Source organism: Danio aesculapii, chromosome 18 (genome assembly GCF_903798145.1).
Source record: "Danio aesculapii chromosome 18, fDanAes4.1, whole genome shotgun sequence".
Classification (NCBI taxonomy): Eukaryota; Metazoa; Chordata; class Actinopteri; order Cypriniformes; family Danionidae; genus Danio; species Danio aesculapii.
In genome coordinates, this window is record NC_079452.1 from 40,911,317 (window position 1) to 40,934,703 (window position 23,387).

Sequence of the window (23,387 nt, forward strand, 5' to 3'; positions counted from 1 at the left end):
AGAAACTCTCTAAGCACCGTGATTCGCAACTAAGTTGTCAACAGCAAGGTGCAATTAGCCTTGTTTTTATGAGCATCTTGTTTTCACAGTTTCACAGTGCATACCTGTTGACCTGAGTGCATTGTGATATTGTGCCAAATGTTTGTACAAAGCTGGTGATTTATTCAGTTAAAGTGATGTTCAATCCTTTTCAGGGCTCAGCTTAAAAATAGGAATTCCTCCGATGCATTGATCATGGTGAATTTTGTAATTTAACATTATTAATAGTTACTATAAGTAATATCAAATGTTAATATTATTATTGAACATTTTTAAAAATATATATTTTACATAAGTAATTGTTAGGGAGGCTCTGATCAGGAATTTTGCAGCCGATGCTGAGTACCGATTCTGTGTGATGGTGATCAGCCGATACCGAGTACTGATTCTGATGCTTCAAGCTTTATAATGCATAAAGTATTATATTTCACAAGTATGCTACTTAATTCTAGATCTCTCCTTGCCTAAGAGAAGGAAAATCCCCTAAACACGTCTCAACCATTTAGGCCCTTAAAACAGAGTATGAAGGGGAAGGGCTTCAAAATTTACTCCTAAGAAATGGGACACCATTACAGCATCTGCACATGTCATCATAGGTTATCGCGATCTCTTGCTTCATGAAATCAGACGATCACTACTGCTGTAGTTATTGCAGTTGCATCATTTTTTGGTATTTATCTTCAGGAAATCACTGAAGGCATAAATTATGTTATCGTAACGATCTAATGTAGCAATAAGATCGTAACTGTACTGCGCATTTACACAGTGGCCATATTCATCTATGTAAACACTCAAAAAAACAACATTATAGCAGACACTGTAGAAAAGGTCATTCCCAGCCATTAGACGTTTCTGACAGGGTATTCGAGTGTCACCGAGCATGTTGTGGGATTACTATACAGGAGTTATTATTATGGATTACAAATAGCAAAATTTAGCTTCATTTTTTTTTTTTCCAAAAGCATGATGGTAAAACACGAACACGGTTATGAATATATTAAAACATGCTTGTTTGTTGTAAAAATTCATAATGACAAAAACTAAAAATTTGTTCATCTCCTGACATCCGGGTGCAGCTATGCTGCGGTTGTGGCTGGTGTATTCTGGCAAATTTTCTTACCCCTTGGTTTCGAGTGTGGTCCTAAAAACAATCTCTGTTCGAAGGGCTATCTAGCCCTTCGCTTTAGCCTTTTAAGCTAAAGGGAATTGGGACACCCCTACACCTCGTAAGGGGAAGGGCTAAGGGGTAGAATTGGGATTGGGCCTTAGTGTGATCATGTCATGGTCAGAAGCAGCTTTACAGAAAATAATATTAAACGGGTGAATTGTAAGAAAAAATACTAATAATGAGGAAAAAAGCGGCGAGCAGTGGAAAAAAATCAAGAAAAAGTTTGAAGCACATATTTGATGCATAAGAAATTAATGCACACCTATACTGTATATCCATTACTTTTTTTATTAAAAGGAAGTAGACCTATAAATTACAAATAATTCTGTATATATTTTACCTGCTGTGTTGGGAGACCATCCATCGCTGATGCATCATTTACCTCCTCATGTGTTTTAGTGCTGCTGATAGATAATATGTGGAAGAGCATGTTAGTCTTCTCTGCAAACTTGTAAACAAACACTTGCGATCGGCTCGTGATCAGGACCATCCCTAGTAATTAAGCATAGTCTTTTTTTAATATTAATTGCGTTACATTTTAATATAATTTCAAATATATTTTATATAACAAACGTATATAACATTTAATAGTGTATCATTTAATACACATAAAATCTTGCACACTAATGTATTTTTAAATATAAAAATGTATAACATCTCTACTTTTAATGCAATTTCATTTGACACTTATTGTCATAATTTGGAGTGATGGTTGCTCTGTCTTTTTGTAAGGTAAAAAAAGAGGATGGAGAGAATCCGGTCTCTACTAAGAAGAAAAAAACCAAGGAGGAGATCGAAGCAGCCAGAGCTCTCAAGATAAAAAAGAAAGAGGAGGAAGAGAAACAAAGATGGAGATGGTAGGCTTCTGCTTCTTGTCTAACATGGACATTTTTTTTGTTCTAGAAATGTTGTTGTCCTTGTTTTTGACTTAACTCTTCTACAGGTGGGAAGAAGAGAAGTATGAGAATGGAATTAAATGGAAGTTTCTAGAACATAAAGGACCATATTTCCCTCCTGCGTATCAGCCCCTTCCTGATGATGTCAAGTTTTACTATAATGGTATGTATCAAGACGTTTTAAATGTATGTGATCGTTGAATTTGGGATTGTGTGCCATCAGGCATTTGTGTTTTGGATTTAAAACCAAATACTTTTTCCTTCTGAAACCTGCAAAAAGTTGTATATACTACATATGTCTTGGTGAAGGAAAGTGATTTCCTCTGATCTTCTGGTTTACAGTGTAATACTGTACCTTTTGCTGTCTGTGAGGCTAAAATGAATTGGACTACAAAAGAAAAATAAAATATTAGTCACTGCTCTTGAATGAATAACATTAGTAGCTTAATACAAATGAATTTCTTACTGGAATTCAGTGATTCTTGCTGATTTAAGGCAGATCATCATTGATAAGGCCTGTGATATTACACTATAGGGGGAAATGTGGAACACACTGATTTAGGGGGACTATTACTGGTTTTTTTAGGTGTAATGGAATTGTACCATTATAGGCAGGCTGTTGACACTCATGTTTAAACACCATCTTAAAGTGAGATACGCATTCCAGGTACTTGCACACAACATGATCTATCACAGTGTTTCTCAACCACATTCCTGGAGGACCACCATCTCTGTACATTTTCCATTGCTGCGTCCTAATATGCATACGATCCAGAGTATGCCAAAGGATCCAGGATGGTTTACTATTTCTGGTAAAACTCAGTGTAGAAGCGCTAATATTGCCTATACATTGCACGTTGGACATTTGAGTTGTTAAATACAAGCTCTGTAAAAAGTCTAAGCAAACTACAAACATGGCAGACGCGTGAGACCAACCGTTAAGTAGGGAGGCTTTGGTAAAGTTGGTTGAATGACTGTTAAGTAATACCAACCAACTGGAACCTGTTTAAATCGTGTTTTCCGTGTTAGATTTCACCTGCAACAACAATGTGAGCTTATATCAAGCTATGTTTGGGCCTTAAATTCTAAATGCATAATTACTCAAAGACCTGAAGAGGTTTCGCTGCATGAAAGGCTCACGAAGGGCAGATTATCCTACTGCTGCTTCTCCGAAGGTAGGTAAATAAATTTGTGCTGTCAATCGATTAAAATTAACTAATTAATCACACTTATTTTGAAAATTAATCGCGATTAATCACATTTAAAAGACTCAAACTTGTAATTTTGGCTATTCAAATGTAAATTTATGTAAATGCAAGACAAAAACTTTATAAAAAAACAATAAAAATTTTATTGTTTATTAGATTTTTTTGTTTAACTTGTAACACAGATTTCTTCATGTAAACAACATACCCACAATAAACCATCAAGATCCTGGCCTGACAGCCATATTTATTACAGAAATTAAAACACAGGCATGTTAATGCCATTTGAATTTCAAAACAGTCAATGCCAATAAAGAAAAAATTGATTTCCATGTTGGATTCTAAGTGGATTGCAAAAAAAAGCCAAAATACAGGCATTGCCGATATGGAAAATTAGAAAATTATAACAATAAAGAATTGAATACAAACAATTGTACTCATTGTAAAGTTGTATTGCTGTGAGTTGAGAACATTAATTATAAAGTAGAAACAATTTTGCTTAGTCCTCCTTTACATTCAGCCAGTTGCTAAGACAGACCAGTCTGTTGACATTATCGGGGGACAATGTGGACCTTTTCTTGATTTAGTGGCTACTGACAACGACGTTTGGGTTTGTTGCTAAGAAACGCACGCACGCACACACGAATGCGCGCACACACACACACACAACGCGCGCAGGACAGGGCAGCCGGAGCGACCCCCTTCAGAGTCAGCACGCATGATCGCATTCATCAAATTTGCTTAAACTAAACATTCTAAAGTATGGCTGTATTTCACAAGGATTCTGACACAACAATGCGATGCATACGCTTTAGTATAAACTGTACAAAAGTTGCGTTTAAGGACTCAATTAACCTTTAAAGGACCACAAAGTTACGAAATGCGGAGGTTTTTTTTCCATTCGCCATGCAGTATCAAATTCCATTAAAACAAAAATCGAAAGTTAAAAATGAAACTGCATGAAACTCTGGAGGAAACGCTGGAGAGCCTGGTAATGAGACATTAATCGTTTTATACTAAAACTAGCTATCAAAAAGTGCTTCCTTGGTCTTATCCATATTTCTTAGCATGTTGAACACACGTCGACCACAACAGGAAATAAAAAAAACTGCAACAGCGTTAATTGCGTTAATTTTTTTTATTTCAAATTAAATTTTATTTCAATTTCAATTTCAAATTTTTTTATTTCAAATGAACGCACTTTTTTTTTTTTTTCAAATTAACGTACTAATTTTGACAGCACTAAAATAAATATGAAAGAAATGTGGAAGATGTCGAGATGATTGACAAGGGATGGCCCATTTCCACTGACTGGTATGGGCCGGGAAGGGATTACTTATCAGGCTTGTGTTTCCCCTGCCTAAAGAGTACCAAGGGTACAAGTGTACGACAAAGTTTCAGTCGACGTCATTTTTTCGCTTTAGGAAATCTTGCTCAAAGTAAAGCTGTACAGGTCGTTCACATATCATACCAGAAGCACTTTCCACAAAACAGATGGTTTATACACAAATACTTGTGTATAAATGTTCATTGCTAACTTTTCTATGAACATGATTTGATAATAACTGCAGATCAATGATGCGAAATAGTCTACTGTAACGTCTGCAATTCTATAAAATAAATAAATAATTGCAACATGTATGAACACATACAGACCCTTACAGTCTCCGATATGTTACCAATTACAGATAAACTACACACAACATATATTTAGTCATTATTTGGGTTCAAAAACATGCAACATATAGCCCAGTCAGTGCAAACCTCTCATCTGTATCTTTAATCTTCACCAGCACATTTTAAAAAGTAATTGCGTCATTTAGAATTCATAATAGTCCAAAAGGCGATGATAAACATGGAAATTTGTTCATGGTTTAGGTTGCTGAAAGAATCATTTGCTCCTTTGTTTTTTCTGGCTTCTCCTTTATATTTTCGTGCTTCACTCTAACGTTTTGTCTGTTTCTGAAAGGATCGGACATCAGAAGCACTTCAGTAATCATGCGCACGTTATTATCATCAGCTCAGTTTCGTTATTTCAAATATAGACATGCGGCGAGCAATCGCGAGCTCCCTAGACAAAGTAAAACCGCTTACACTTTTAGACGCCCTCGTAAAACAAAACAGGACATGGCAGATTTTGCTAGCTTTGGCTGTACATCAAGACAACGACAAGGTTTGTTTGAGCTTGGGTCAACCATGGCTAGTTATTATAGTCATATAGTATTACGATGTAATATCTCTGCTGTGTATTTAAAAATAGCGGTTTCTTTGTTTTCATTCTCCTGCTTGTGTATGTGCGAGAGACGTTTCTCTGTAAACCAATAGCTTTCAGCTGCGCGTCTAGCTCTGCCTTTTGGTACCCTTTTGTCATGCTAGGTACCCTTTGTTAAGGAGAAAGTAGTATGTCCCAATGCTTGCATGCTCTATTTCCACACTCAAAAGTATATAGTTTTCCTTTACAAAAAAAAGTACATACTTTTAGGGCATATTAGAAGTTTGCGAATTGGGACACAGCACATGTCTCCTTAACCAAACACACCTGTTTTAGATCATTAGCTCATTAGCAGAGATTGAAAGACCTGTAATGGGTGTGACGGACAAAGGAGACATCCAAAACATGCATTGTTGGTGGACTGTTTGTGTTTGAAAGGCTTATATTCAGATCAATGCAGCTAATGCAGCTGTAGCTTCTAACAGCAGCTTAAATGATGTAGTGGCTTTATCAGCTTGTGATTGGCTATTTTATTGAGAAGGCAAGACTATGGGAATTCTGTCATATTGCACGTTGCACATTTATAGTACAATGAGTGCACCATCTCTGTGTTTCTCAAGGGTTTGGTATTACTGATGCATTCCGTAAAAGCTTTTCACTGCAAAACATTTTCAAAAGCTTACGGTGAAAACTATTCCCTTTTAATTTTCCCGATCTGGGCTCGCAGCCCAGCCTCAAGGTTGACCCGTTCCTCTGTTGATGTCAGGCTTACTCCAGAGAGCACAGGAAGAGTCTTTAATCTCTTTGCTAAACTTTAAGGTCAGCTTCCTCTATTAATATCCACTCTGCCATTTACCGTAGTGAGGCGCTTCTTAAACTGTAAGTGCGTTTCGGAAGGCCCAGACCATTAATCTTGCTACAATAACCCAGAGGGGGGAAGTATTTGGATTTTGTACCTGAGACTCTCTAAAGCTATAAATGCAGTTTTGATTATATTTGTCCTAGGCCATGATTCTCTGTGATGCATTTAAAGTCTTATATTGTGGGATGCGCTGGTGAGTCCTGTGGGAGCCTGTGTCTGATAACTCATCTTAACTCATCCTATAAAATCTTGCAGCACACACCTCTGCTGTAGATCTGTGGAAATGATAACTGTGGTGTTTTTTTTTTCTGTGCTTTTTGGCTTATTTAAAGAGGTAATCATCTTTTAAAAGTGAATACTAATATTGTGTTTTATCTGCAAGTAATTTTGTTTTGAGATATTTTGAGTACTAATATTCAGGGTTATGGATTTGAAATAACCTTTTGAAAATAGTTTGGTGCTACATAGTGTACATGAATAACCTTCAAATTATGCAGCTTACAGTTACACTGTAAAAAAAATCAGATCAAGTTTCCGTATTTTGTGATTCACAAGTGTTTTCTGTTTATTTATAGTACTGTAAGTTTTTGACTTACAGCACAAAATACCATAATAGCATAAAAATACCATAATATGTTTGCAGATATTTAAGAAACATGCCAAGTGAACATTCTTGTTTTAAGAGTTCACAGTTTGCTGATGATTGATTATAAAGCTTGTTTGGCATGCTGTCCCAGGAGAGAGCCCTGAGCTCCTCGAGCCCGGGGCTCCCTCCCGTTTGTAAGGTGAGAGGGGAGTTTGAGCTCGGGTAGATCTTGAGAACTCTCCTGCTGTAGTAGCTAATGAACAGATAGCGATTGCTTTTGCTTTTAAGAGATAACTACTTGGAGCATGTCTATGGTGCCAATTTGGATTAGTCAATTAACTTAAGTTGCATGTTTTTAGATGGTGGGAAGAAACCAGGGAACCCGGGGGAAACCCACGTGAGCACGGGGAGAAACGTCGACTGGCTTGTTAAGGACTAGAACCAGTGATGTTCTTGCTGTGAGGCAACAGTGCTAACCACTGTCATCGTGTCACCCACCTAGGAAAGGAAGAGGAGTAGGGGTGGAAGGGGGATTCTTCACAACGAAGATGGCTGTTATATGGAACTTAGGGTGTTTAAAGTGGCTTAGGAATCGTCTGATTGGTGAATCATAAATTGAATAATGCGGGACCAGCCGCAAGCAATCATAAGCATGTGATCCTCTTGAAATTAGTTTAGAAATAAACTTCACTTATTTGAAAAACAATGCTAAAGTCAGTTATTCTGCTTTTGAAAATGTGAGTTATGTGCTGGAACACTGTCTTTGCTTTGGTTCTTTTAACCTACCCACAGCCACTTTAGCCAGTTATATTTCAGTACCCTGGGTTGCCTTGTTGGAAAACGGCATATTTTATTCATTCAGTCCAAAAGTCTCTCAAAGCATGCATCTGTGATCGAAATGCGATCTCCGGTGGACCGTAGCAGACTCCCAAATGAGGTGCAGTTGTTATGAGGTGTAATTATTAATTAGCAAATAACATAAATATTATGAAAGTAAACATTGGGTGAGCAGGTTACATTGTAACCCCATGCAATTTAACTGTTTGCACTAGACGAAACACAGCAGAAATTTAAATACAGCCATTCAGAAGCAAAGAATATGCACTCACTCATAAAAAGGTCAGTATTATAATGTAACTAATACATTTTAAACCTCTTTAACATTATTAAATGAACATGCTGTATTACTGATATATGCTTGCGCTGAGTCCAGGCTCTAAAATTCAATTTAAAACGGTTTGTTTTATTTTTAAGATCTGAGGTGAACAATCTGCTGCTGCTTTCAGTAGTATGGCAATAAATGTCATGTAAAATGGCATTTAAACTGGCATTGTTAGCTTTTAACACTGAATAAAGCACATGGATGTACCTGAGGTGATCATCATCAGTTTTCTATTGTTCAGCTGCACAAAAGTTTAGCCACTGGGCATCAAACTTACATACTGCACCTTTAAGGTTGTGAATTGCATTATGGGAACTTGATCTGTTTTTTTTTTTTGTTTTTTTTTACTTTTTGATGTTGAAAATTCAACGCTACTTATTAACAAAGTGACTTTTATTGACTTTTTAGTAGTTTGAAAAAGTGTATGAGAAGTAATATATAAATGTAAATAAGTCTGTAAAATAACAGAAAATGTACTGAGTTAAGTACAAGGTTTTTGTAATCTAATATACAACACCAACCCAGACAGTATATCAATTTAAACTATATAAAAAAAGTGTTAATAAGTCACTTTTTTCAAACTTTAAGGTTAAAAGGTTGTTGAAAGAAAGATCTAGGTCCCATATTGCAATTCAAAGCAGAAATAAACAAAAAACCTGCTAATTTACGGATATTTTCTCAACATGGAATATGGGGCACATTGTCTTATGCAATATGTAGGGATGCTACTTGGTTTTATCCAAAGCATTAAAAACATATTTACAACTTTTTTTTTCAAAATGCTATTGACTAGCATTTTATGAATTACCAAGATCCACGGTTTAAGCTTAAAGTTTCTATAAAGTTCAACTGAAGAGGAATTAATCTCATATGTATTGGATGGCCTGAGGGTGAGTAAACTAACAGCATACTTTCATTTTTAGGTGAACTATCCTTTGAACATAGATCGAAATTGAACAATGAACTCTGATAAAATGTCAGCATATTTAGAAAATGCATCTATTGACTGCGTAAAACATTTTATCGATCGTACATTGCTTTAAATGCATATTTTGACAGAGGCAGCCCAGAGTTTGCTGTAAGCTGGTTGCTTTTTCATACTCCATTCCTTGCAGAACCAGATGTTTTGCTTTTGTAGGAAAGCCAGTGAAACTCAGCCTGCCAGCTGAGGAAGTGGCCCTTTACTATGCTCAGATGCTGGATCATGAATACACCACCAAAGAGGTCTTCTGCAATAACTTCTTCAGGGACTGGAGGAAGGTAAGCCCAGCTCAATTTTTTAACCAGTAGCTTACAGTTAAAGCATTTGCGGTGGCTCTAGGAGGGCTGGGCGTACGGAACAGTGATGAAGCTTACAGCATCCCAGAAGGCCTCGGGGCGTATCATGCAGAATTAATTTTGTGCTGCTTAGTGCTCAATGCTCTTGAAAATACGATTTGTGTAAAGGCATTGATATGCTAATCCAGACAACTCGCTTCCCGCATATGAACAAATCCAATTTAACTGTTTTATTATAACACGGAAGCCCTGCTCGCTTCACTGAGCACAGTCTCCGCCCCGTGCCCGCCTGTCAGTCACCAGAATGAGCGAGAGAGGAATCCAAGTGATGAGACATCGGCTCTATTATTACAGAGCCTTCAGAAAATGTTTTTGTGCATTTCTTCTGGATGATCTGCTTGTGGCAACCATTATTTATAAATGGTCTTTCAGAGGTGTTTTGACCTTTTGACCCATTTAGTACTTCTTAATGAAGACTAAACGGTTGGATGCCATTTGGGGGTTGAGTGGGTAATGAATTCCTTGTGTTTCAATGTATGGCTGCACATCGTTGCGCTCGCATTCATTGACTGTGCGGTGCAGACAGTAATTAGCAAAACAAGGTCAATGGAAAGTGTGATGGGAGGGAGGAGGCGTGTTTATGCGTTTCGTAGCGTTTTGTAATTACCACACATTAGAGACTTGCTAGAACTGGGCGCCACAGGAAGTACCTGTAATCAGAGCAGTCTGACTCATGACTAGGTACGAAACTGCCATTGCAAGTGTAAGAATTCATCTTTGTTCTTTTGTAATGTTTGTTCAACTAAGAAAGCTGCAAGATTTAAATTAAATCTGTTAAAAACACACTGTGAATACACTGTCTGAGCTGACAATGTAATAGGGGTGTCAAAATTAATTTTCTTTCATGCAATGCAGATGCGAATAATTCGCTATCGGTTCAGTAATAATCATAACCGGTTATTTACTGACGTCCTTTATCACATGCGTTATATGTATACTATGGCGAGGGAGGAGACTGGGAGTAATTAAAACACTCCAACTACTTAAAAAGCAGATAACTGGGCACAATTCCCTGCTTGTGAGTTTGCTGTACAGTCTTTCACTGACATATAAGTACATCAGAACCTGGCTAGGAGAAAAATGAAAGCTGTAAACTCTCTCACTCTCTGTGGCCCCTCTGACCTGCTGGTGTGTTCATGAAGTAACGTTTTATCTCCTTTCTTGGCTGTTACAACAATAACGTTACTTGTGGATTCAGACACGAGCGTGTCTGCAGAACAAGTTTTCTCCACTGTGTCGCCATCTATAATGGATCAACTGCGATCGTCTCGGTAGATTAACATCTGTGTCCGTGTCACTGCTTGCTGAACAGCGCCTGAGCTGCGCTGACCGAGACAATCGCAGTCTTTTCTGTTGAACGCGTGACCAATCATAGACGTTTATGAACTCTCAACAACACTCAAAAAGCAAGCAGGATAATATTTCAGTTTGTTTATTTGCTATAAATGCTATAATGTACTTTTACTTGTGTTGGATACATTTAAAAATTGTTTTCTTTGAGCATGAAATATTAAAGGTACAGTACATTTGTCTGACTGCTTGTATATAAGGACAAAATTGTATTGCAAATAATATAGAAATATATTTATGTATTATAAATTTTAATAAATGAATTACAGTGTTGCCGAGTAAAATATCAAATTGTGTATGGAAAGCATCGTCAATGCACTGTGATGCATCGAGATATCGAATTGAACCGAATCAATGGCATGATAATTGTAACTGAATCGAACTGAGAGACCAGTGTAGGTTCACACTCCTACAATGTAAACAGTTGCAATGTCTTTGTCTTGCACACCAATATGCTGGTAACTCTCAAAAATCAGCTTTTTGACATTCCTGCCAACAATTTATAAATGTTTTTTCAATATTTTAAAATTCTGTGGGTTAAGGAAGTGCCTGAGATTGTGGTATATTTCATCTTCCCTTACTGCGATATATATATATATATATATATATATATATATATATATATATATATATATATATATATATATATATATATATATATATATATATATATATATATATATATATATATATATATATATATATATATATATATATATATATATTATTATTATTATTATTATTTTTTTTTTTTTTTTTTTTTTTGCTGTCAGGATGCACCTATCCACAGTAAGGATGTGTTCCTGTTGCATGTCACACTTTAACTTCAATGAATCAGCCATATTAGATTGGAATGTTGACAAATATCTTTATTTTTACAATATTCTTGGATTATTTGTATGATAATTAAATTATTTTAATACTGAATGTGTTTTTGTGTTGGCACCCTTGGCTGATTTAGGAAAGTCATGGATAAATATAATTTAAACAATCTTAATTTTAAAAGTCTATTTAAACAATTGATTTTTTTTAAAACAATTTAAATTATATTTGTATGATTATAAGTTCACATTGAACCAGTGGATTTGGAAATGAATGAATGGACAATTCAGATGTGGTCTCTTCTGGCAAGATTCAGAAATTAATTTGGCATAACCCTTAATGTACATTATGGGTGTTCGTTGGCTGGAGTGTACATCAGTTGTACTCTTGTTATTCTAGTGCATTTTGAGACTGAATGACTGCACTTGACAATGTCCATTGTGGTGTTGGACACCACTACAAATGGTTGTTGCCTCAAACTGACTATCAGTGCTTTCCAAATGGGATTTATCCCCTTTGGAAAGGGAACTTTTGAAGTGAAAACTATCCTGGCCGCCATATTGTGCCATTCCATACCAAAGTGCTGAAAACTGGCCACTTCAAAGTGCCCTTCAGAATGAAGGATTTTGAAAGAGTACAACTGATGGACACTTCAGCCCCTCTGGATTCTTTGCGCCGAGAAGTTCTTTGGTGTCGCACATTGCATTCCATTCCATCCCTATATGCTTTAATGCCTTCAAAGCTGTCATTCCAGAGGATAAACCCATCGAGGGGATCAGGGCATAGGGTTGAGCCCTTCCAAATGGAACACAATGTATAAATGTCATTCAGTTAATTAATCCGATGATTTGTTCTAAAACAGATTCATCCAGGAATGAAATATTGTAGTGTGAGAGAGGTTACTTGGACTCCTAATGTCCTAATTACCTAACTTTTCACTGCAGAAAATTAAGATTTCCATTGGTTGCCATACCTACTTTACCTTGACAAAATAGTGGCCATTTCTTTATTATTGCAAATTCTTTGTGATTTTGCCATTTTAGTCAGTTTGATTTATTCAACTCTATAGAGTCATGGATCATGCCATGCTCTTATCCAGTGTAATTGATTTGTGGGTCTCTGTGGTTTGAGTGTCTCTTCATGTAATTTTTTTTGAGCCCTCCTTTCACTTTTCCTCTGATTTTACTCTCTTCTTCCCCTCCGCACCGGGCTCTGCTCCCTGGCTAATGGCCCAGGGGTGCCATTCATGGTGGAGCGTGTGCATGTGTGTGACAGAATGGGGAAGTGGAGGGGGCCAGGTCAGATGAAATTGCTTGTGTGAGGTCCCGTGGCGCAGGTTCTCTTCACCAGCCCCAGGAGGAGAGATTAGAGTGAATCAGTGTTAGTGTGACATTTAGCACCGTGAAAGTGCAAGAATAAATCATAAGCCGACAAAAGAGAAACGCGAATGGCAGTCCTCTGTGACCCCTCCATCCGATACTTACTTTTCTCTGCTCTTCATTTTTTTGCTCATCGTCCTCTATTTCCGCTTCTGTGGCCCGTGGGGAAGCTGTGATCATCACAGGTGAGGGGATCACGCTTTTCTAGAGTTGTTTGGATGATCTTTAGTGTCTTCTGATGTAGGGTGTGCTTGTTGTTCTTGTGTGTCAGGAAACAGGCCACATCTCAAAGCAATATCAGTGGAAAAGATTAGAAGATGGGCTTTTTTGAGTGCGTGTTTGAGACTTGTGAAACATGCGGTTGTAACGATACACTAGCTATGTCTCCATCCAAAGATGCGAATTAAATTTAAGCACAAAACTGGAATATCACATATAAGACATGCAAATGAAGCAGCATTTCTATCTAAGTTATCAAAGAGAACAAAATTGTCACTTGCTGATTAACTGATGCCAAATATCAAAAGTAAAAACAGAAGTTCCTGCAGTAGGAGAAACTGCGTGAATCTTTCATTTAATAAATTCTTTGCGCCTCAGAAGACAGTGGTATTTAAAGGAGTGAGATGTGGAGTACAGATGCTCTTGACAAATCAGGAGATCATTAATAATATCTTAACAGTAATACTGAAATGGTTAAAGCGTTTAGAATGGCCAAAATAACATTTTAGATGTTTAACAATGTGGTCAGCCTATCCACACACATTTTTACTGTCACATGATCTCTTAAAGTGTTTCCATTGTAGTTTGTAGATTTTTACTTATTAAAACTAGGGTTGGACGATGTCGACCAATTTGGCATCGTACGATGTCTAATGTGAAACATTGCGATGGATGATGGCATCGTCTTCGAAGGCGGCGGTGAATTGATTATGAATAATTAGTTCATAACGAATATCGTTTCAACTACCTGACCTTCATGGTCTTTGTTACCCATAACCAAATCATAAATAAATGAAGACAAGTTACACACAAATTACCACCTGTCAATCACTTTTTCCACGGGACTCTGGCATGAATAGGCAGAGTGATCTGTGTCGTTATAATGGCATAAACAATCTTGCTTGGTAGAAAAGGCATAACTAACTGGAACCAACCAACAGTATCTGAGGTTGTCGCTAAAATTACTAAGCAAAAGCATGAAAGTGAAAGATTGAAGTGGTGTACTGATGCTGCGAGATTCAAAAGTCCAAAAAGTCGCTAGATAGACAAGATTAATTAAATATCACATTTAACAACTATAGTGAGATGCAATTCAGGTCTTAGGCGATATTGTTGTTATTATTATTAATACTATTACTACTTAGTAGGCTTTGCACTATGCAGCTTAATTCCTTTCTGAAGTAATACCATGGTTAAGAGTAGTGGAAGTTACTTATCTTTTCTTCCCTCATTTCTGGCTCCCCCCTGGATTTACTGCACCCTTAGCATTTGCCTATACTGCCTATGCTACGAGCCAGCCCTGTCACGTGATATACCAGTTATCAATCAAACATATGATCACTTATTGTTTTGGGTTATCTTAATATAACAGTACATATTTGTACCATTAATAAAACTGAAATACAAAAGAAGCTTAATTATGAAGTAACTCTCAATGGATGGAAAAATGTAAATAATTCACATGATATATCAGGCACCATGTGACATGTTTCAATAGTTGCCAAGAAAAACTCCCTTATGTATATGCTTCAAAGGCATTATGATGGAACATAAGTCAATTATTGATCACTCATTACATAAAGAAGCTTTAGAAGTCAGTATGTTGTTTGTTTTAGATACATCATTGAACATAAGTTGAGTTACTAATTCTGTCTGAGGAAGGCTTGGGGGCTGCTCACAACTGTTATTGTGTTTTTTTTTAGTGCAGCACAGGATAAATGATCCTCATTTTGATAAGTGTAAAGGTCAAATAAGTCAGTATTATTGTGAGAAACAAAAGAAAAATAATGGGAAAAAGACAGGCAAGGTATATTTGATCAGACAGCATTGTTTGGTAATTGACTTTAGAGTAGTTATTTTGTCTCACTAAAGTCTCAAATAATTTGAACTGAAACTTATACAGTCTCAATGTATGATCTCTTTACAGAGTTGATATGACTGCCAAATGGAATCAGTGTCAGTGAAAGGCTAACTTCAAAAAGCTGCTGTAAAATGCTTAATCTTGACTGATTTCTTGACTCATGCTGAGTGCACTGACTGCTCCTGTGAAAGTCGTATAAAGCTGGATGAAATGAGAGGAAAGGGTTTAGATGAAATGCGCACACAAGTGGTCACAAGTTAAACACTGGATGAATGTTTAAGGGACATTCATTTATTCATCTTCTTTTCAGCTTAGTTCCTTTATTAATCAGGGGTCACCACAGCGGAATGAACCGCCAACTTATCCAGCATATGTTTTATGCAGCGGATGCCCTTCCAGCAGCAACCCATCACTACGAAACACCCATACCCTCTCATTCACACAAACACAACGGCCAATTTAGTTTATTCAATTCACCTATACCACATATCTTTGGACTGTGGGGGAAACCGGACCACCCGGAAGAAACCCACGCGAACACGGGGAGAACATGCGAACTTCACCCACAAATGCCAACTGACTCAGTCGAGGCTCGAACCAGCGACCTTCTTGCTGTGGGGCGACAGTGCTAACCACTGCACCACCACAACCCCCACTGTTAAAGAGATAGTTCACTCAATTTTAATTGTTGTTTACTCACTCTTTACCTGTTTCAACCTTTATGAGTGTCTTCTGTCGAACACCAAAGAACATATTAACCTGCGCCCCGTTTTTGGGCATTTTCCTAAAATTGTCTGCAGCTCTTGAACCCTGTGGTCTGTGTTCACAAGTTTGGTTTTGTTCGAAACTAGACATTCAGTTCCAAACTAGCCAAAGTAGAGTAAAACATGGTAAAATATAGGTGTAAGTCAATTGCGATTAGTTTCAATGAAATTAATTAGAGGAAAAAGGGATGCGACTATCTTTCTGGTGTTTCCATGCCATTATCCTAATAAAGCTGAATGTCTGACCATGTTTTGATGAAAATTTTTAGGATGATACTCTCAAAACTGTAGCTTCTGTAAGCTTTTATTTTAAAAAGAAAAGAGAGCTGGAAACCTGTAACTATTGACTTCCATGGTATTTGTTTTTCCTTCAGCTTTCTTAGATCTTCTTTAGTTTTGAACAGAAGAAAGAAACTCATTATGGTTTGGAACCACTTGAGGATGAGTAAATCGTGTGTAAATTTTCATTTTTGGTGAACTGTCCCTTTAATGCCAGGGGGAAACAGGGCCTAAAGGTTTAAATTTTTCCAAGTCTTACAATCATTACCAAATTACCAATTACCAAAAACTTCAGTAAGAAAACAATTTGGATTCCATGTTTTCCATTTTGGATGTTCGATTGGTTTAGCAGCTCTTATCATTTTGTCTCATCAGTTTCTTTCTGCATGTTTTCCCCTTTTGCTGCTTTTTTTTATAGAAAAAAGTTTTTAATATGTGTAGTTCTTGATGTTAAGTGTGAGCTTTGCTGAAAACATCAATTTGTGAATCTGATCTTCACACATAACGCTTAACCGAGGTCAGCTGAAGTTCGCTCAGTTCAGGCAATTTGTGCTTGGTCCATCACCCCATGTGGATCCCAAACAGCGCCCTTAGCTTTATACTTATGAGATGTCTGGGAGACGTATGAAAAGAGCTGCAACTTTCTTGAAAGCACTATTTGGATGGGAATAGTTCTCCCTGAGGAATTAAATTTATGTTTCACATTCTTTCATATTGATTTTAATCATGTCCAAATCTGTTTTTCACTCAGGGACATGCTCAAGTTTTTTTCGTCTACTTTTGGTTCCTCCTGAGAAACCAAATGCCATCTGGGTAAAATATCTTTGAATGCTGTGGGTTATTGTATCGTAATGTTTTCTCTAATTTGTTCTGACATTCATTGAATACTGAAACTAAAGCAAAAAAAAATTAAAAATGTAGTTGTACTGCCCCGTAAACCTTCAATATGGATTTAGACCTTTTTGCCAGCTTTCTGGGTGAAATAACAGTTGGTGGTTCAAGTGCGGCTGGCATCTCATCTGATTTAAAAAGAAAATGAAATCATTAAGTAAAGTAACAGACTGCGCAGAACAGCGACTGTAGAGCAGCGTCTGGCCTGGTCCTCATCATTCATTAATTCGTTCTCTTTAATTATGCACCTAATGTTGTAGCAGATTTCGAAGTTTGGTTAATTTCATTGGGTCATCTTTAGGAACAAGTGTTGTTGGTGTCAAATGGTACATGAAGTTTCAGATTTGATTATTAAGTTTCAAAAATGATTTTATAAAGTTTGAACATTTTTTTTTTTTTTTTTTTTTTTTTTCCAAAAAAGTTGACATTTGTAACGAGGATAAATTTTTCTTAGGAGAATAACTCCCAGACTGTTTACATATCATTAATGTACTAGTTGTTGGTTTGTATTTTGGAAAAGTTTTGCATATAATGTTGATGATAACACTGCAGCAGTAGCAGTCTCAATTCACATGAATTCTCAAAACACACAAAATTATGAATTGGCTAGCTTTATTGCGCTGTAATGTTGCCTTGGTGTTTTGATGCTGAAGATGGTGCACTGTTAAAGCCGGCTTATAAGCTGCACCAAAAAGGAGGACCAGACGCAAACTTTGCAGGCAAAAAACATTTATTTTAACATGACCTAATAATGTGAACAATATCAAGTAAACAAAACAGTCAGGGCCAAATGAGACAGTCAATGAAGTTTAACCGAGCTCCATGCCTAGGCGATCGCTCAGACCCCCCCAGTCTCACACCAAACACTGTTTATATCCACATCTCAAAAAGCGGCACCTATGTACCAATCACATCACCTTTAACCTGTAATTGAAACACGCACTCACGGCCCATAGGCTGCGGCATTACATGCACTATGGACGAGCCATAGATATTGTGTTAAATAAATTGAAAACCAAGATATATTCAACAACCTGTAATTGTATTTTTGTACACAATTAAATAATTGTATTTGCTTAATTGCTTGAATTCTAAAAGTACTATTATTTCATAAGATGGCATAAGAAATGTAATAGTATTTTTGCCAGTGGTTGCGATATTCAACTCTGGCAAATACCTTTGATATGGGTATGTACTGATTTTATTATCAATACTTAAACAGGAATGTTTTGTGTCTTCATAGCATTTAAGGGCACCTATAATGAAAATCATCTTTTGTAAGCTGTTTGGACAGAACTGTGTGTAGGTACAGTGTGTCCACTGTCATATTGGGGTGATAGACAATAAGTCTCTCTTTCAATTTCCTTATGTTAAAATAGGATCCAAATCCCTCCCATTTTGAGGCTCACCACAACGTGACGTAGGAGTGCAGCTTCCACACCCACCGAATTGACTGAGAGCTTCATATTAACATGTCTCTGTAGTAACGCATATAATCATATCAACAAGACAGAACGTGCGACCAGGATTAAAAGATCTGTTCAGCTCTCTGTGATCATCAATCATCATCAAATGTGATCAAGAATGAGTTTTACAAATTTAAAACATATTTAAAAAATGTTTGTAATGAACTACAGCTATCTACCTACATACATACATACATACATACATACATACATACATACATACATACATACATACATACATACATACACATATATATATATACATATAGATATATATATATATACATATATATATATATATATATACATACATATAGATATATATCTTTCAGTTGCTCAGAAATGCCATTTAAAAAATAAGTTTGCAAGCCATGCATTTCTAATGCGTGGATCTTTGCAAAGGCTATGCAAAGTTTTTGAGGTACAATTTTGTTTTATTTTTTCACATCATCTGACAACATCTGAATGTGAGACACAACATTTTTCTGCACAGGAAATGACTTTAGAGGAGAGACAATTAATTATGGATCTGAAAAAGTGTGATTTTGGGGAGCTCCATGCCATGCATACACAGAAGGTGGAAGCCAGGAAGAACCTGAGCAAAGAGGAGAAGTTGGTGCGTGTTTGTAACATTTAAAAAAAAAAAAATCATCTGTATTTGTATAGCGCTTTTAGAATGTAGATTGTGTCAAAGCAGCTTCACATAGAAGATTGTAGTGAATTGAAACGGTGTAAGTTCAAATCAAAGTTACAATCTTTTAATGGACGGCTGCATCACTCGCACTGAATAACCAAAATTCATCTGAATTCTCCAGGTTAATAAAGAGGCCAATCAAAAAATAGTTGACGAGTATGGGTTCTGTGTGTTAGACCACCATCGTGAACGCATTGGCAACTTTAAGATTGAACCTCCAGGTCTTTTCCGAGGCAGAGGAGACCACCCTAAACAGGGAATGCTGAAGAAGAGGATTCGACCGGAAGATGTCATCATCAACTGCAGCAAGTGAGGCTTTTCATATCTTACAATCCACAGTCAGCAAAGCTTTTCAATTCATATTATGCAGTAAGAAGTGGGATCATGGCAGATACATTGCAGATACATCATAGTAAGTTGTATTCAAATAGGAAAAAAGGGATTTTCACTTAACAGCAGTGTCCAATGTAGAGTGTTTTTTTTTATACTGTTAAGAGAAAATTGTAAGTATGAATGTACCCCACAGAGAGTCTCGTATCCCAGAAGCCCCAGCCGGTCACAAGTGGAAGGAAGTCCGTCATGACAACACCGTAACATGGCTAGCAAGCTGGACTGAGAATGTACAAGGATCTTGTAAATATGTGATGCTCAATGCCAACTCCAAACTTAAGGTATGTTTATATTTTTGCGCTGTTTAAAAGGGTCATGAATGGAAAAAGCTGAAATTTCCTTGATCTTTTGACAATAAGTCAATGTTCCAACGTTATGGAAGTTTAAGAACTTAAAGGTTTTGTTTTTACATTTACATGGAAGCAAATCCTCCACATTACAGGTTGTGGAATGTTGTTTTTGTGACTGTGTGACTGAACTCACCATTTAGTTCCACCCATAGATTTTCTTTGATAGTAGGCAAATAACAAGATGCAAATGTAGGTCTAAAGTAATGTCTAAATGTAAAATGTAATGTCTAAAGTAAGACGTTGTGTCGTAACAAACTGTGGAAAAATACAGCCGTTGAATTGCTTTTCTTCTGATCTCAATGTTAGGAGAGTGTATAGACTTAATTTAAGTGAAGTTCCAGATATTTTACACTTAACTTCATTTAAAGATGCTCATTGTACACAACGTCACACACTAATATTTAGTTGGACAGCCTTTAGCTTTGATTATAGCATACATTTATCATGGCATCTTTTAAATACCCATGTATTTCTCTGAGTTCTCCAGTTTCTCCACAGTACAAAGACAGGCAGTACAGGCTAACTGATTAAACTAATTTGGCCATAGTATGTATATATGAGTGAGTGTGAGTGCAACCCTCAATGCTGGGTTGTGGCTGGAAGGGCATCCGCTGTGTACACCAATTGCCAGAGATATTGGTGGGTCATTCCACTGTGGCGACCCCTGATAAAGCAGCGAATAAGCCAAAGGACAGCATATGGGCAAGAAGCAAAGTTGGAGAGATGTCGTCAAGCTGAGTTTGAACTCGGGACACTAGTAGCTCAGTTGTGTTACCACAAGGCTATTGGTGCCTTTATTTATTTATTTGTTAATTTTATTATTATTATTATTATTTTTTTGCATCATGTAAAGCAGAGGTCACCAAACTTGTTCCTGGAGGGCCGGTGTCCTGCAGATTTTAGCTCCAACCCTAATCAAACACACCTGAAGCTAATCAAGGTCTTGCTAGTTATACTTGAAACATCCAGGCAGGTGTGTTGAGGCAAGTTGGAGCTACTGTAAACCCTGCAGGGACACCGGCCCTCCAGGACCGAGATTGGTGACCCCCCTATGTAAAGTCTTCTACAGCACATAACAAAGATTCTCAATAGGGTTAAGAACTGGACTCTGTGGTGGCCAAACCATGTAAAAAATTGTTTCATGCTTCTAATCATAATTTTAGACTTAAATTCTGGCAGTCATCTTGGAATATGCCTGTTCAATCAGGGAAGTAGCAAAAATCATTGATGGAATAACCTGTTCCATTATTATATTCATGTAGTCGGTTGACCAAATTTTATTGGGGCAATTTAGCTGACCCTAAACTTAACCTACTACGGCGTCCCCAGATAACAGCACTGCCCCAATCATGTCCCTGCACTAGGCATGATTGGTGCGTCACTTCATGTGCCCTTCACCCTTGAACAGGGTAAATCTGGACTCATCAATTTCCAGAGCCCAATCTTTATGATCCTAGGAAGTTGAAGCCTTTTTTTTATCATTATTCTCACTGATAAGTGTTTTTTTTAAGACTACACAGCTTTTTATTCCCAATCTCTTGAGTTCTCTTCACATGGTGTATGTAGAAATGTTCATAATTCACAATTAAACATCACCATGAGATCTACTCTTGTTTTTTATGATTTGATTACACCAGACAATTAAGTGATCACTCATTCAAGATTTTATTTCGACCACATTTCTTCCTCAAAGATGTTGGTTTCTCACCATGCTTCCAGTATTTAATGATGCATTATGCAGTTCTTAACCTAATATTAGTAGTTTTAGCAGTCTCCTTGGAGGAATCCTTCTTTGCTGGATGCATGCCAATAATTTGATATTTTACGCTGCCACTGGATGCTTCATCTGTGGTCATTGCATCAGTTGGTGTTAAATAACTTGTTACCAGATGAAACCTAATCATCTGTGCAGTAATTATCCAATGGAAGGCTTACTTATTTGCTCAGTTAAATCTATGTGTTGACTTAATTTGGGTTGGCAGTGTATTCATCGAAACAATATTTATTGTAAAAATTCATATACGTTCGAATAGAAATGTACCGTTTCAACCGCATGGTGAGGTTACATCATTTGGTGTGCTTTTAATAGTCTTTTTAAAGCTTCATAATTTATAATAAAAAAATCAATTTTCCTCTTTCAAGAAAGTTTTGACTTCTGAAACGCAACTACACTTTAAGTTGCTAGTTTTTGCTCAAAATAAGCCACAGACTGAGCGTAACTTCATGCTGTTAGAGTCTGGCTACGTGATGGAAATATTTCACTGATAACCTTATCCTTCACTTGATTAAAGCGTAATTGTTGCCCTCTGCTTTCTCTCTCCGTCTGCACATTCCTTCGTTTCCAACTCCTCTTCACGTCCTCTTCACCTCATGACTGTCTGTTTTTGTCACCTTGTTAATAATAGATGTGATTTGATGTCGCCTTTTAGCGCCGAGTCCGGGCCAATCAAACAGAGCAGACGTGTATTCTTGCGTTCTGCCGAATCACGCTCACTTAGTTTCAGCTCAGCACCTCATCTTCACCCTCGTTCCACTCACTTCTTCTCATTAATTAAATTAGGAATCAAAGCGATCCTTTTCATTAAAACTCTGTGATAGACAACTCAAGAAGCCAAATGATCATAACTGAATAAAAACTAATTCAAAATACAGTCTCATCACTTAAATTTTTTCCCAATCTGTCTTCAATCATCTGTTTCCTGTTGCTTTTTTGTGCTAAATTAGTATTAAGTTATTTTTTTACTATGTTTGTCACTATACAGTTGCTGTGGCAACCAAGTAACTTTTTCAAGTAACTTTAATTTGTGCAAATTAGGGTGGCTGAAATCAGGCAGTCCTACATATTATGTTTGTTTTTAAAAGACCTGCCATTTTTTCTTTTTGTTTTTAATTACTTTATTTGCATTGCATTTTCTTTATTTGTACTTTCCCCATTTTTTTTCCCTACTCACACAATGTGTTATGTCTTTAATTCCTTATCTTTTAGCTTTTTGGTAGGTCATATGTTTGAGGCTATTACAGTTAGCCAAGACTAAAAACCATAAAAATAAACATTTAAAGACTAATTGGCAAGATACGATTAATCTAGTTTAATTTTAGGTTAAATTAGGTTGATTTTGAAAATAAAGCAAAAAGATAAAAATGAGACCAACTTCAAAAAGAGTTTAAAAAATGTCCTAAAATGAAAACAAAATAAATCGGTAATCAATACAAAAAATAAAAATAATTTATACTAAAATAATCTTGCATCAACAGTACATGATATCAATATACTTCATTCATTTTTTTTTTCAGCCTTAGTCCCTTTATTAATCAGGGGTTGGCAAAGCGGAATGTGCTTATCCAGCGTAGGTTTTACGCAGCGAATGCCCTTCCAGCCACAACCTAGCACTGGGAAATACCCATACACTCATTCTCTCACACACTACGGCCAATTTAGCTTATTTGATTCAGC

General features: G+C 36.7%; 1 protein-coding gene across 1 annotated transcript in view; it reads left to right on the top strand.

Annotated features, from left to right (window-relative positions):
• Window positions 1–23,387, top strand: part of zgc:173742 (DNA topoisomerase I, mitochondrial) — a 58,580-nt gene that overhangs the window by 10,837 nt on the left and 24,356 nt on the right. The window contains 6 exon segments of the mRNA XM_056478031.1: window positions 1,940–2,064; window positions 2,151–2,266; window positions 9,269–9,390; window positions 18,993–19,115; window positions 19,315–19,502; window positions 19,720–19,864. Coding sequence (XP_056334006.1) covers window positions 1,940–2,064; window positions 2,151–2,266; window positions 9,269–9,390; window positions 18,993–19,115; window positions 19,315–19,502; window positions 19,720–19,864 — 819 coding nt within the window.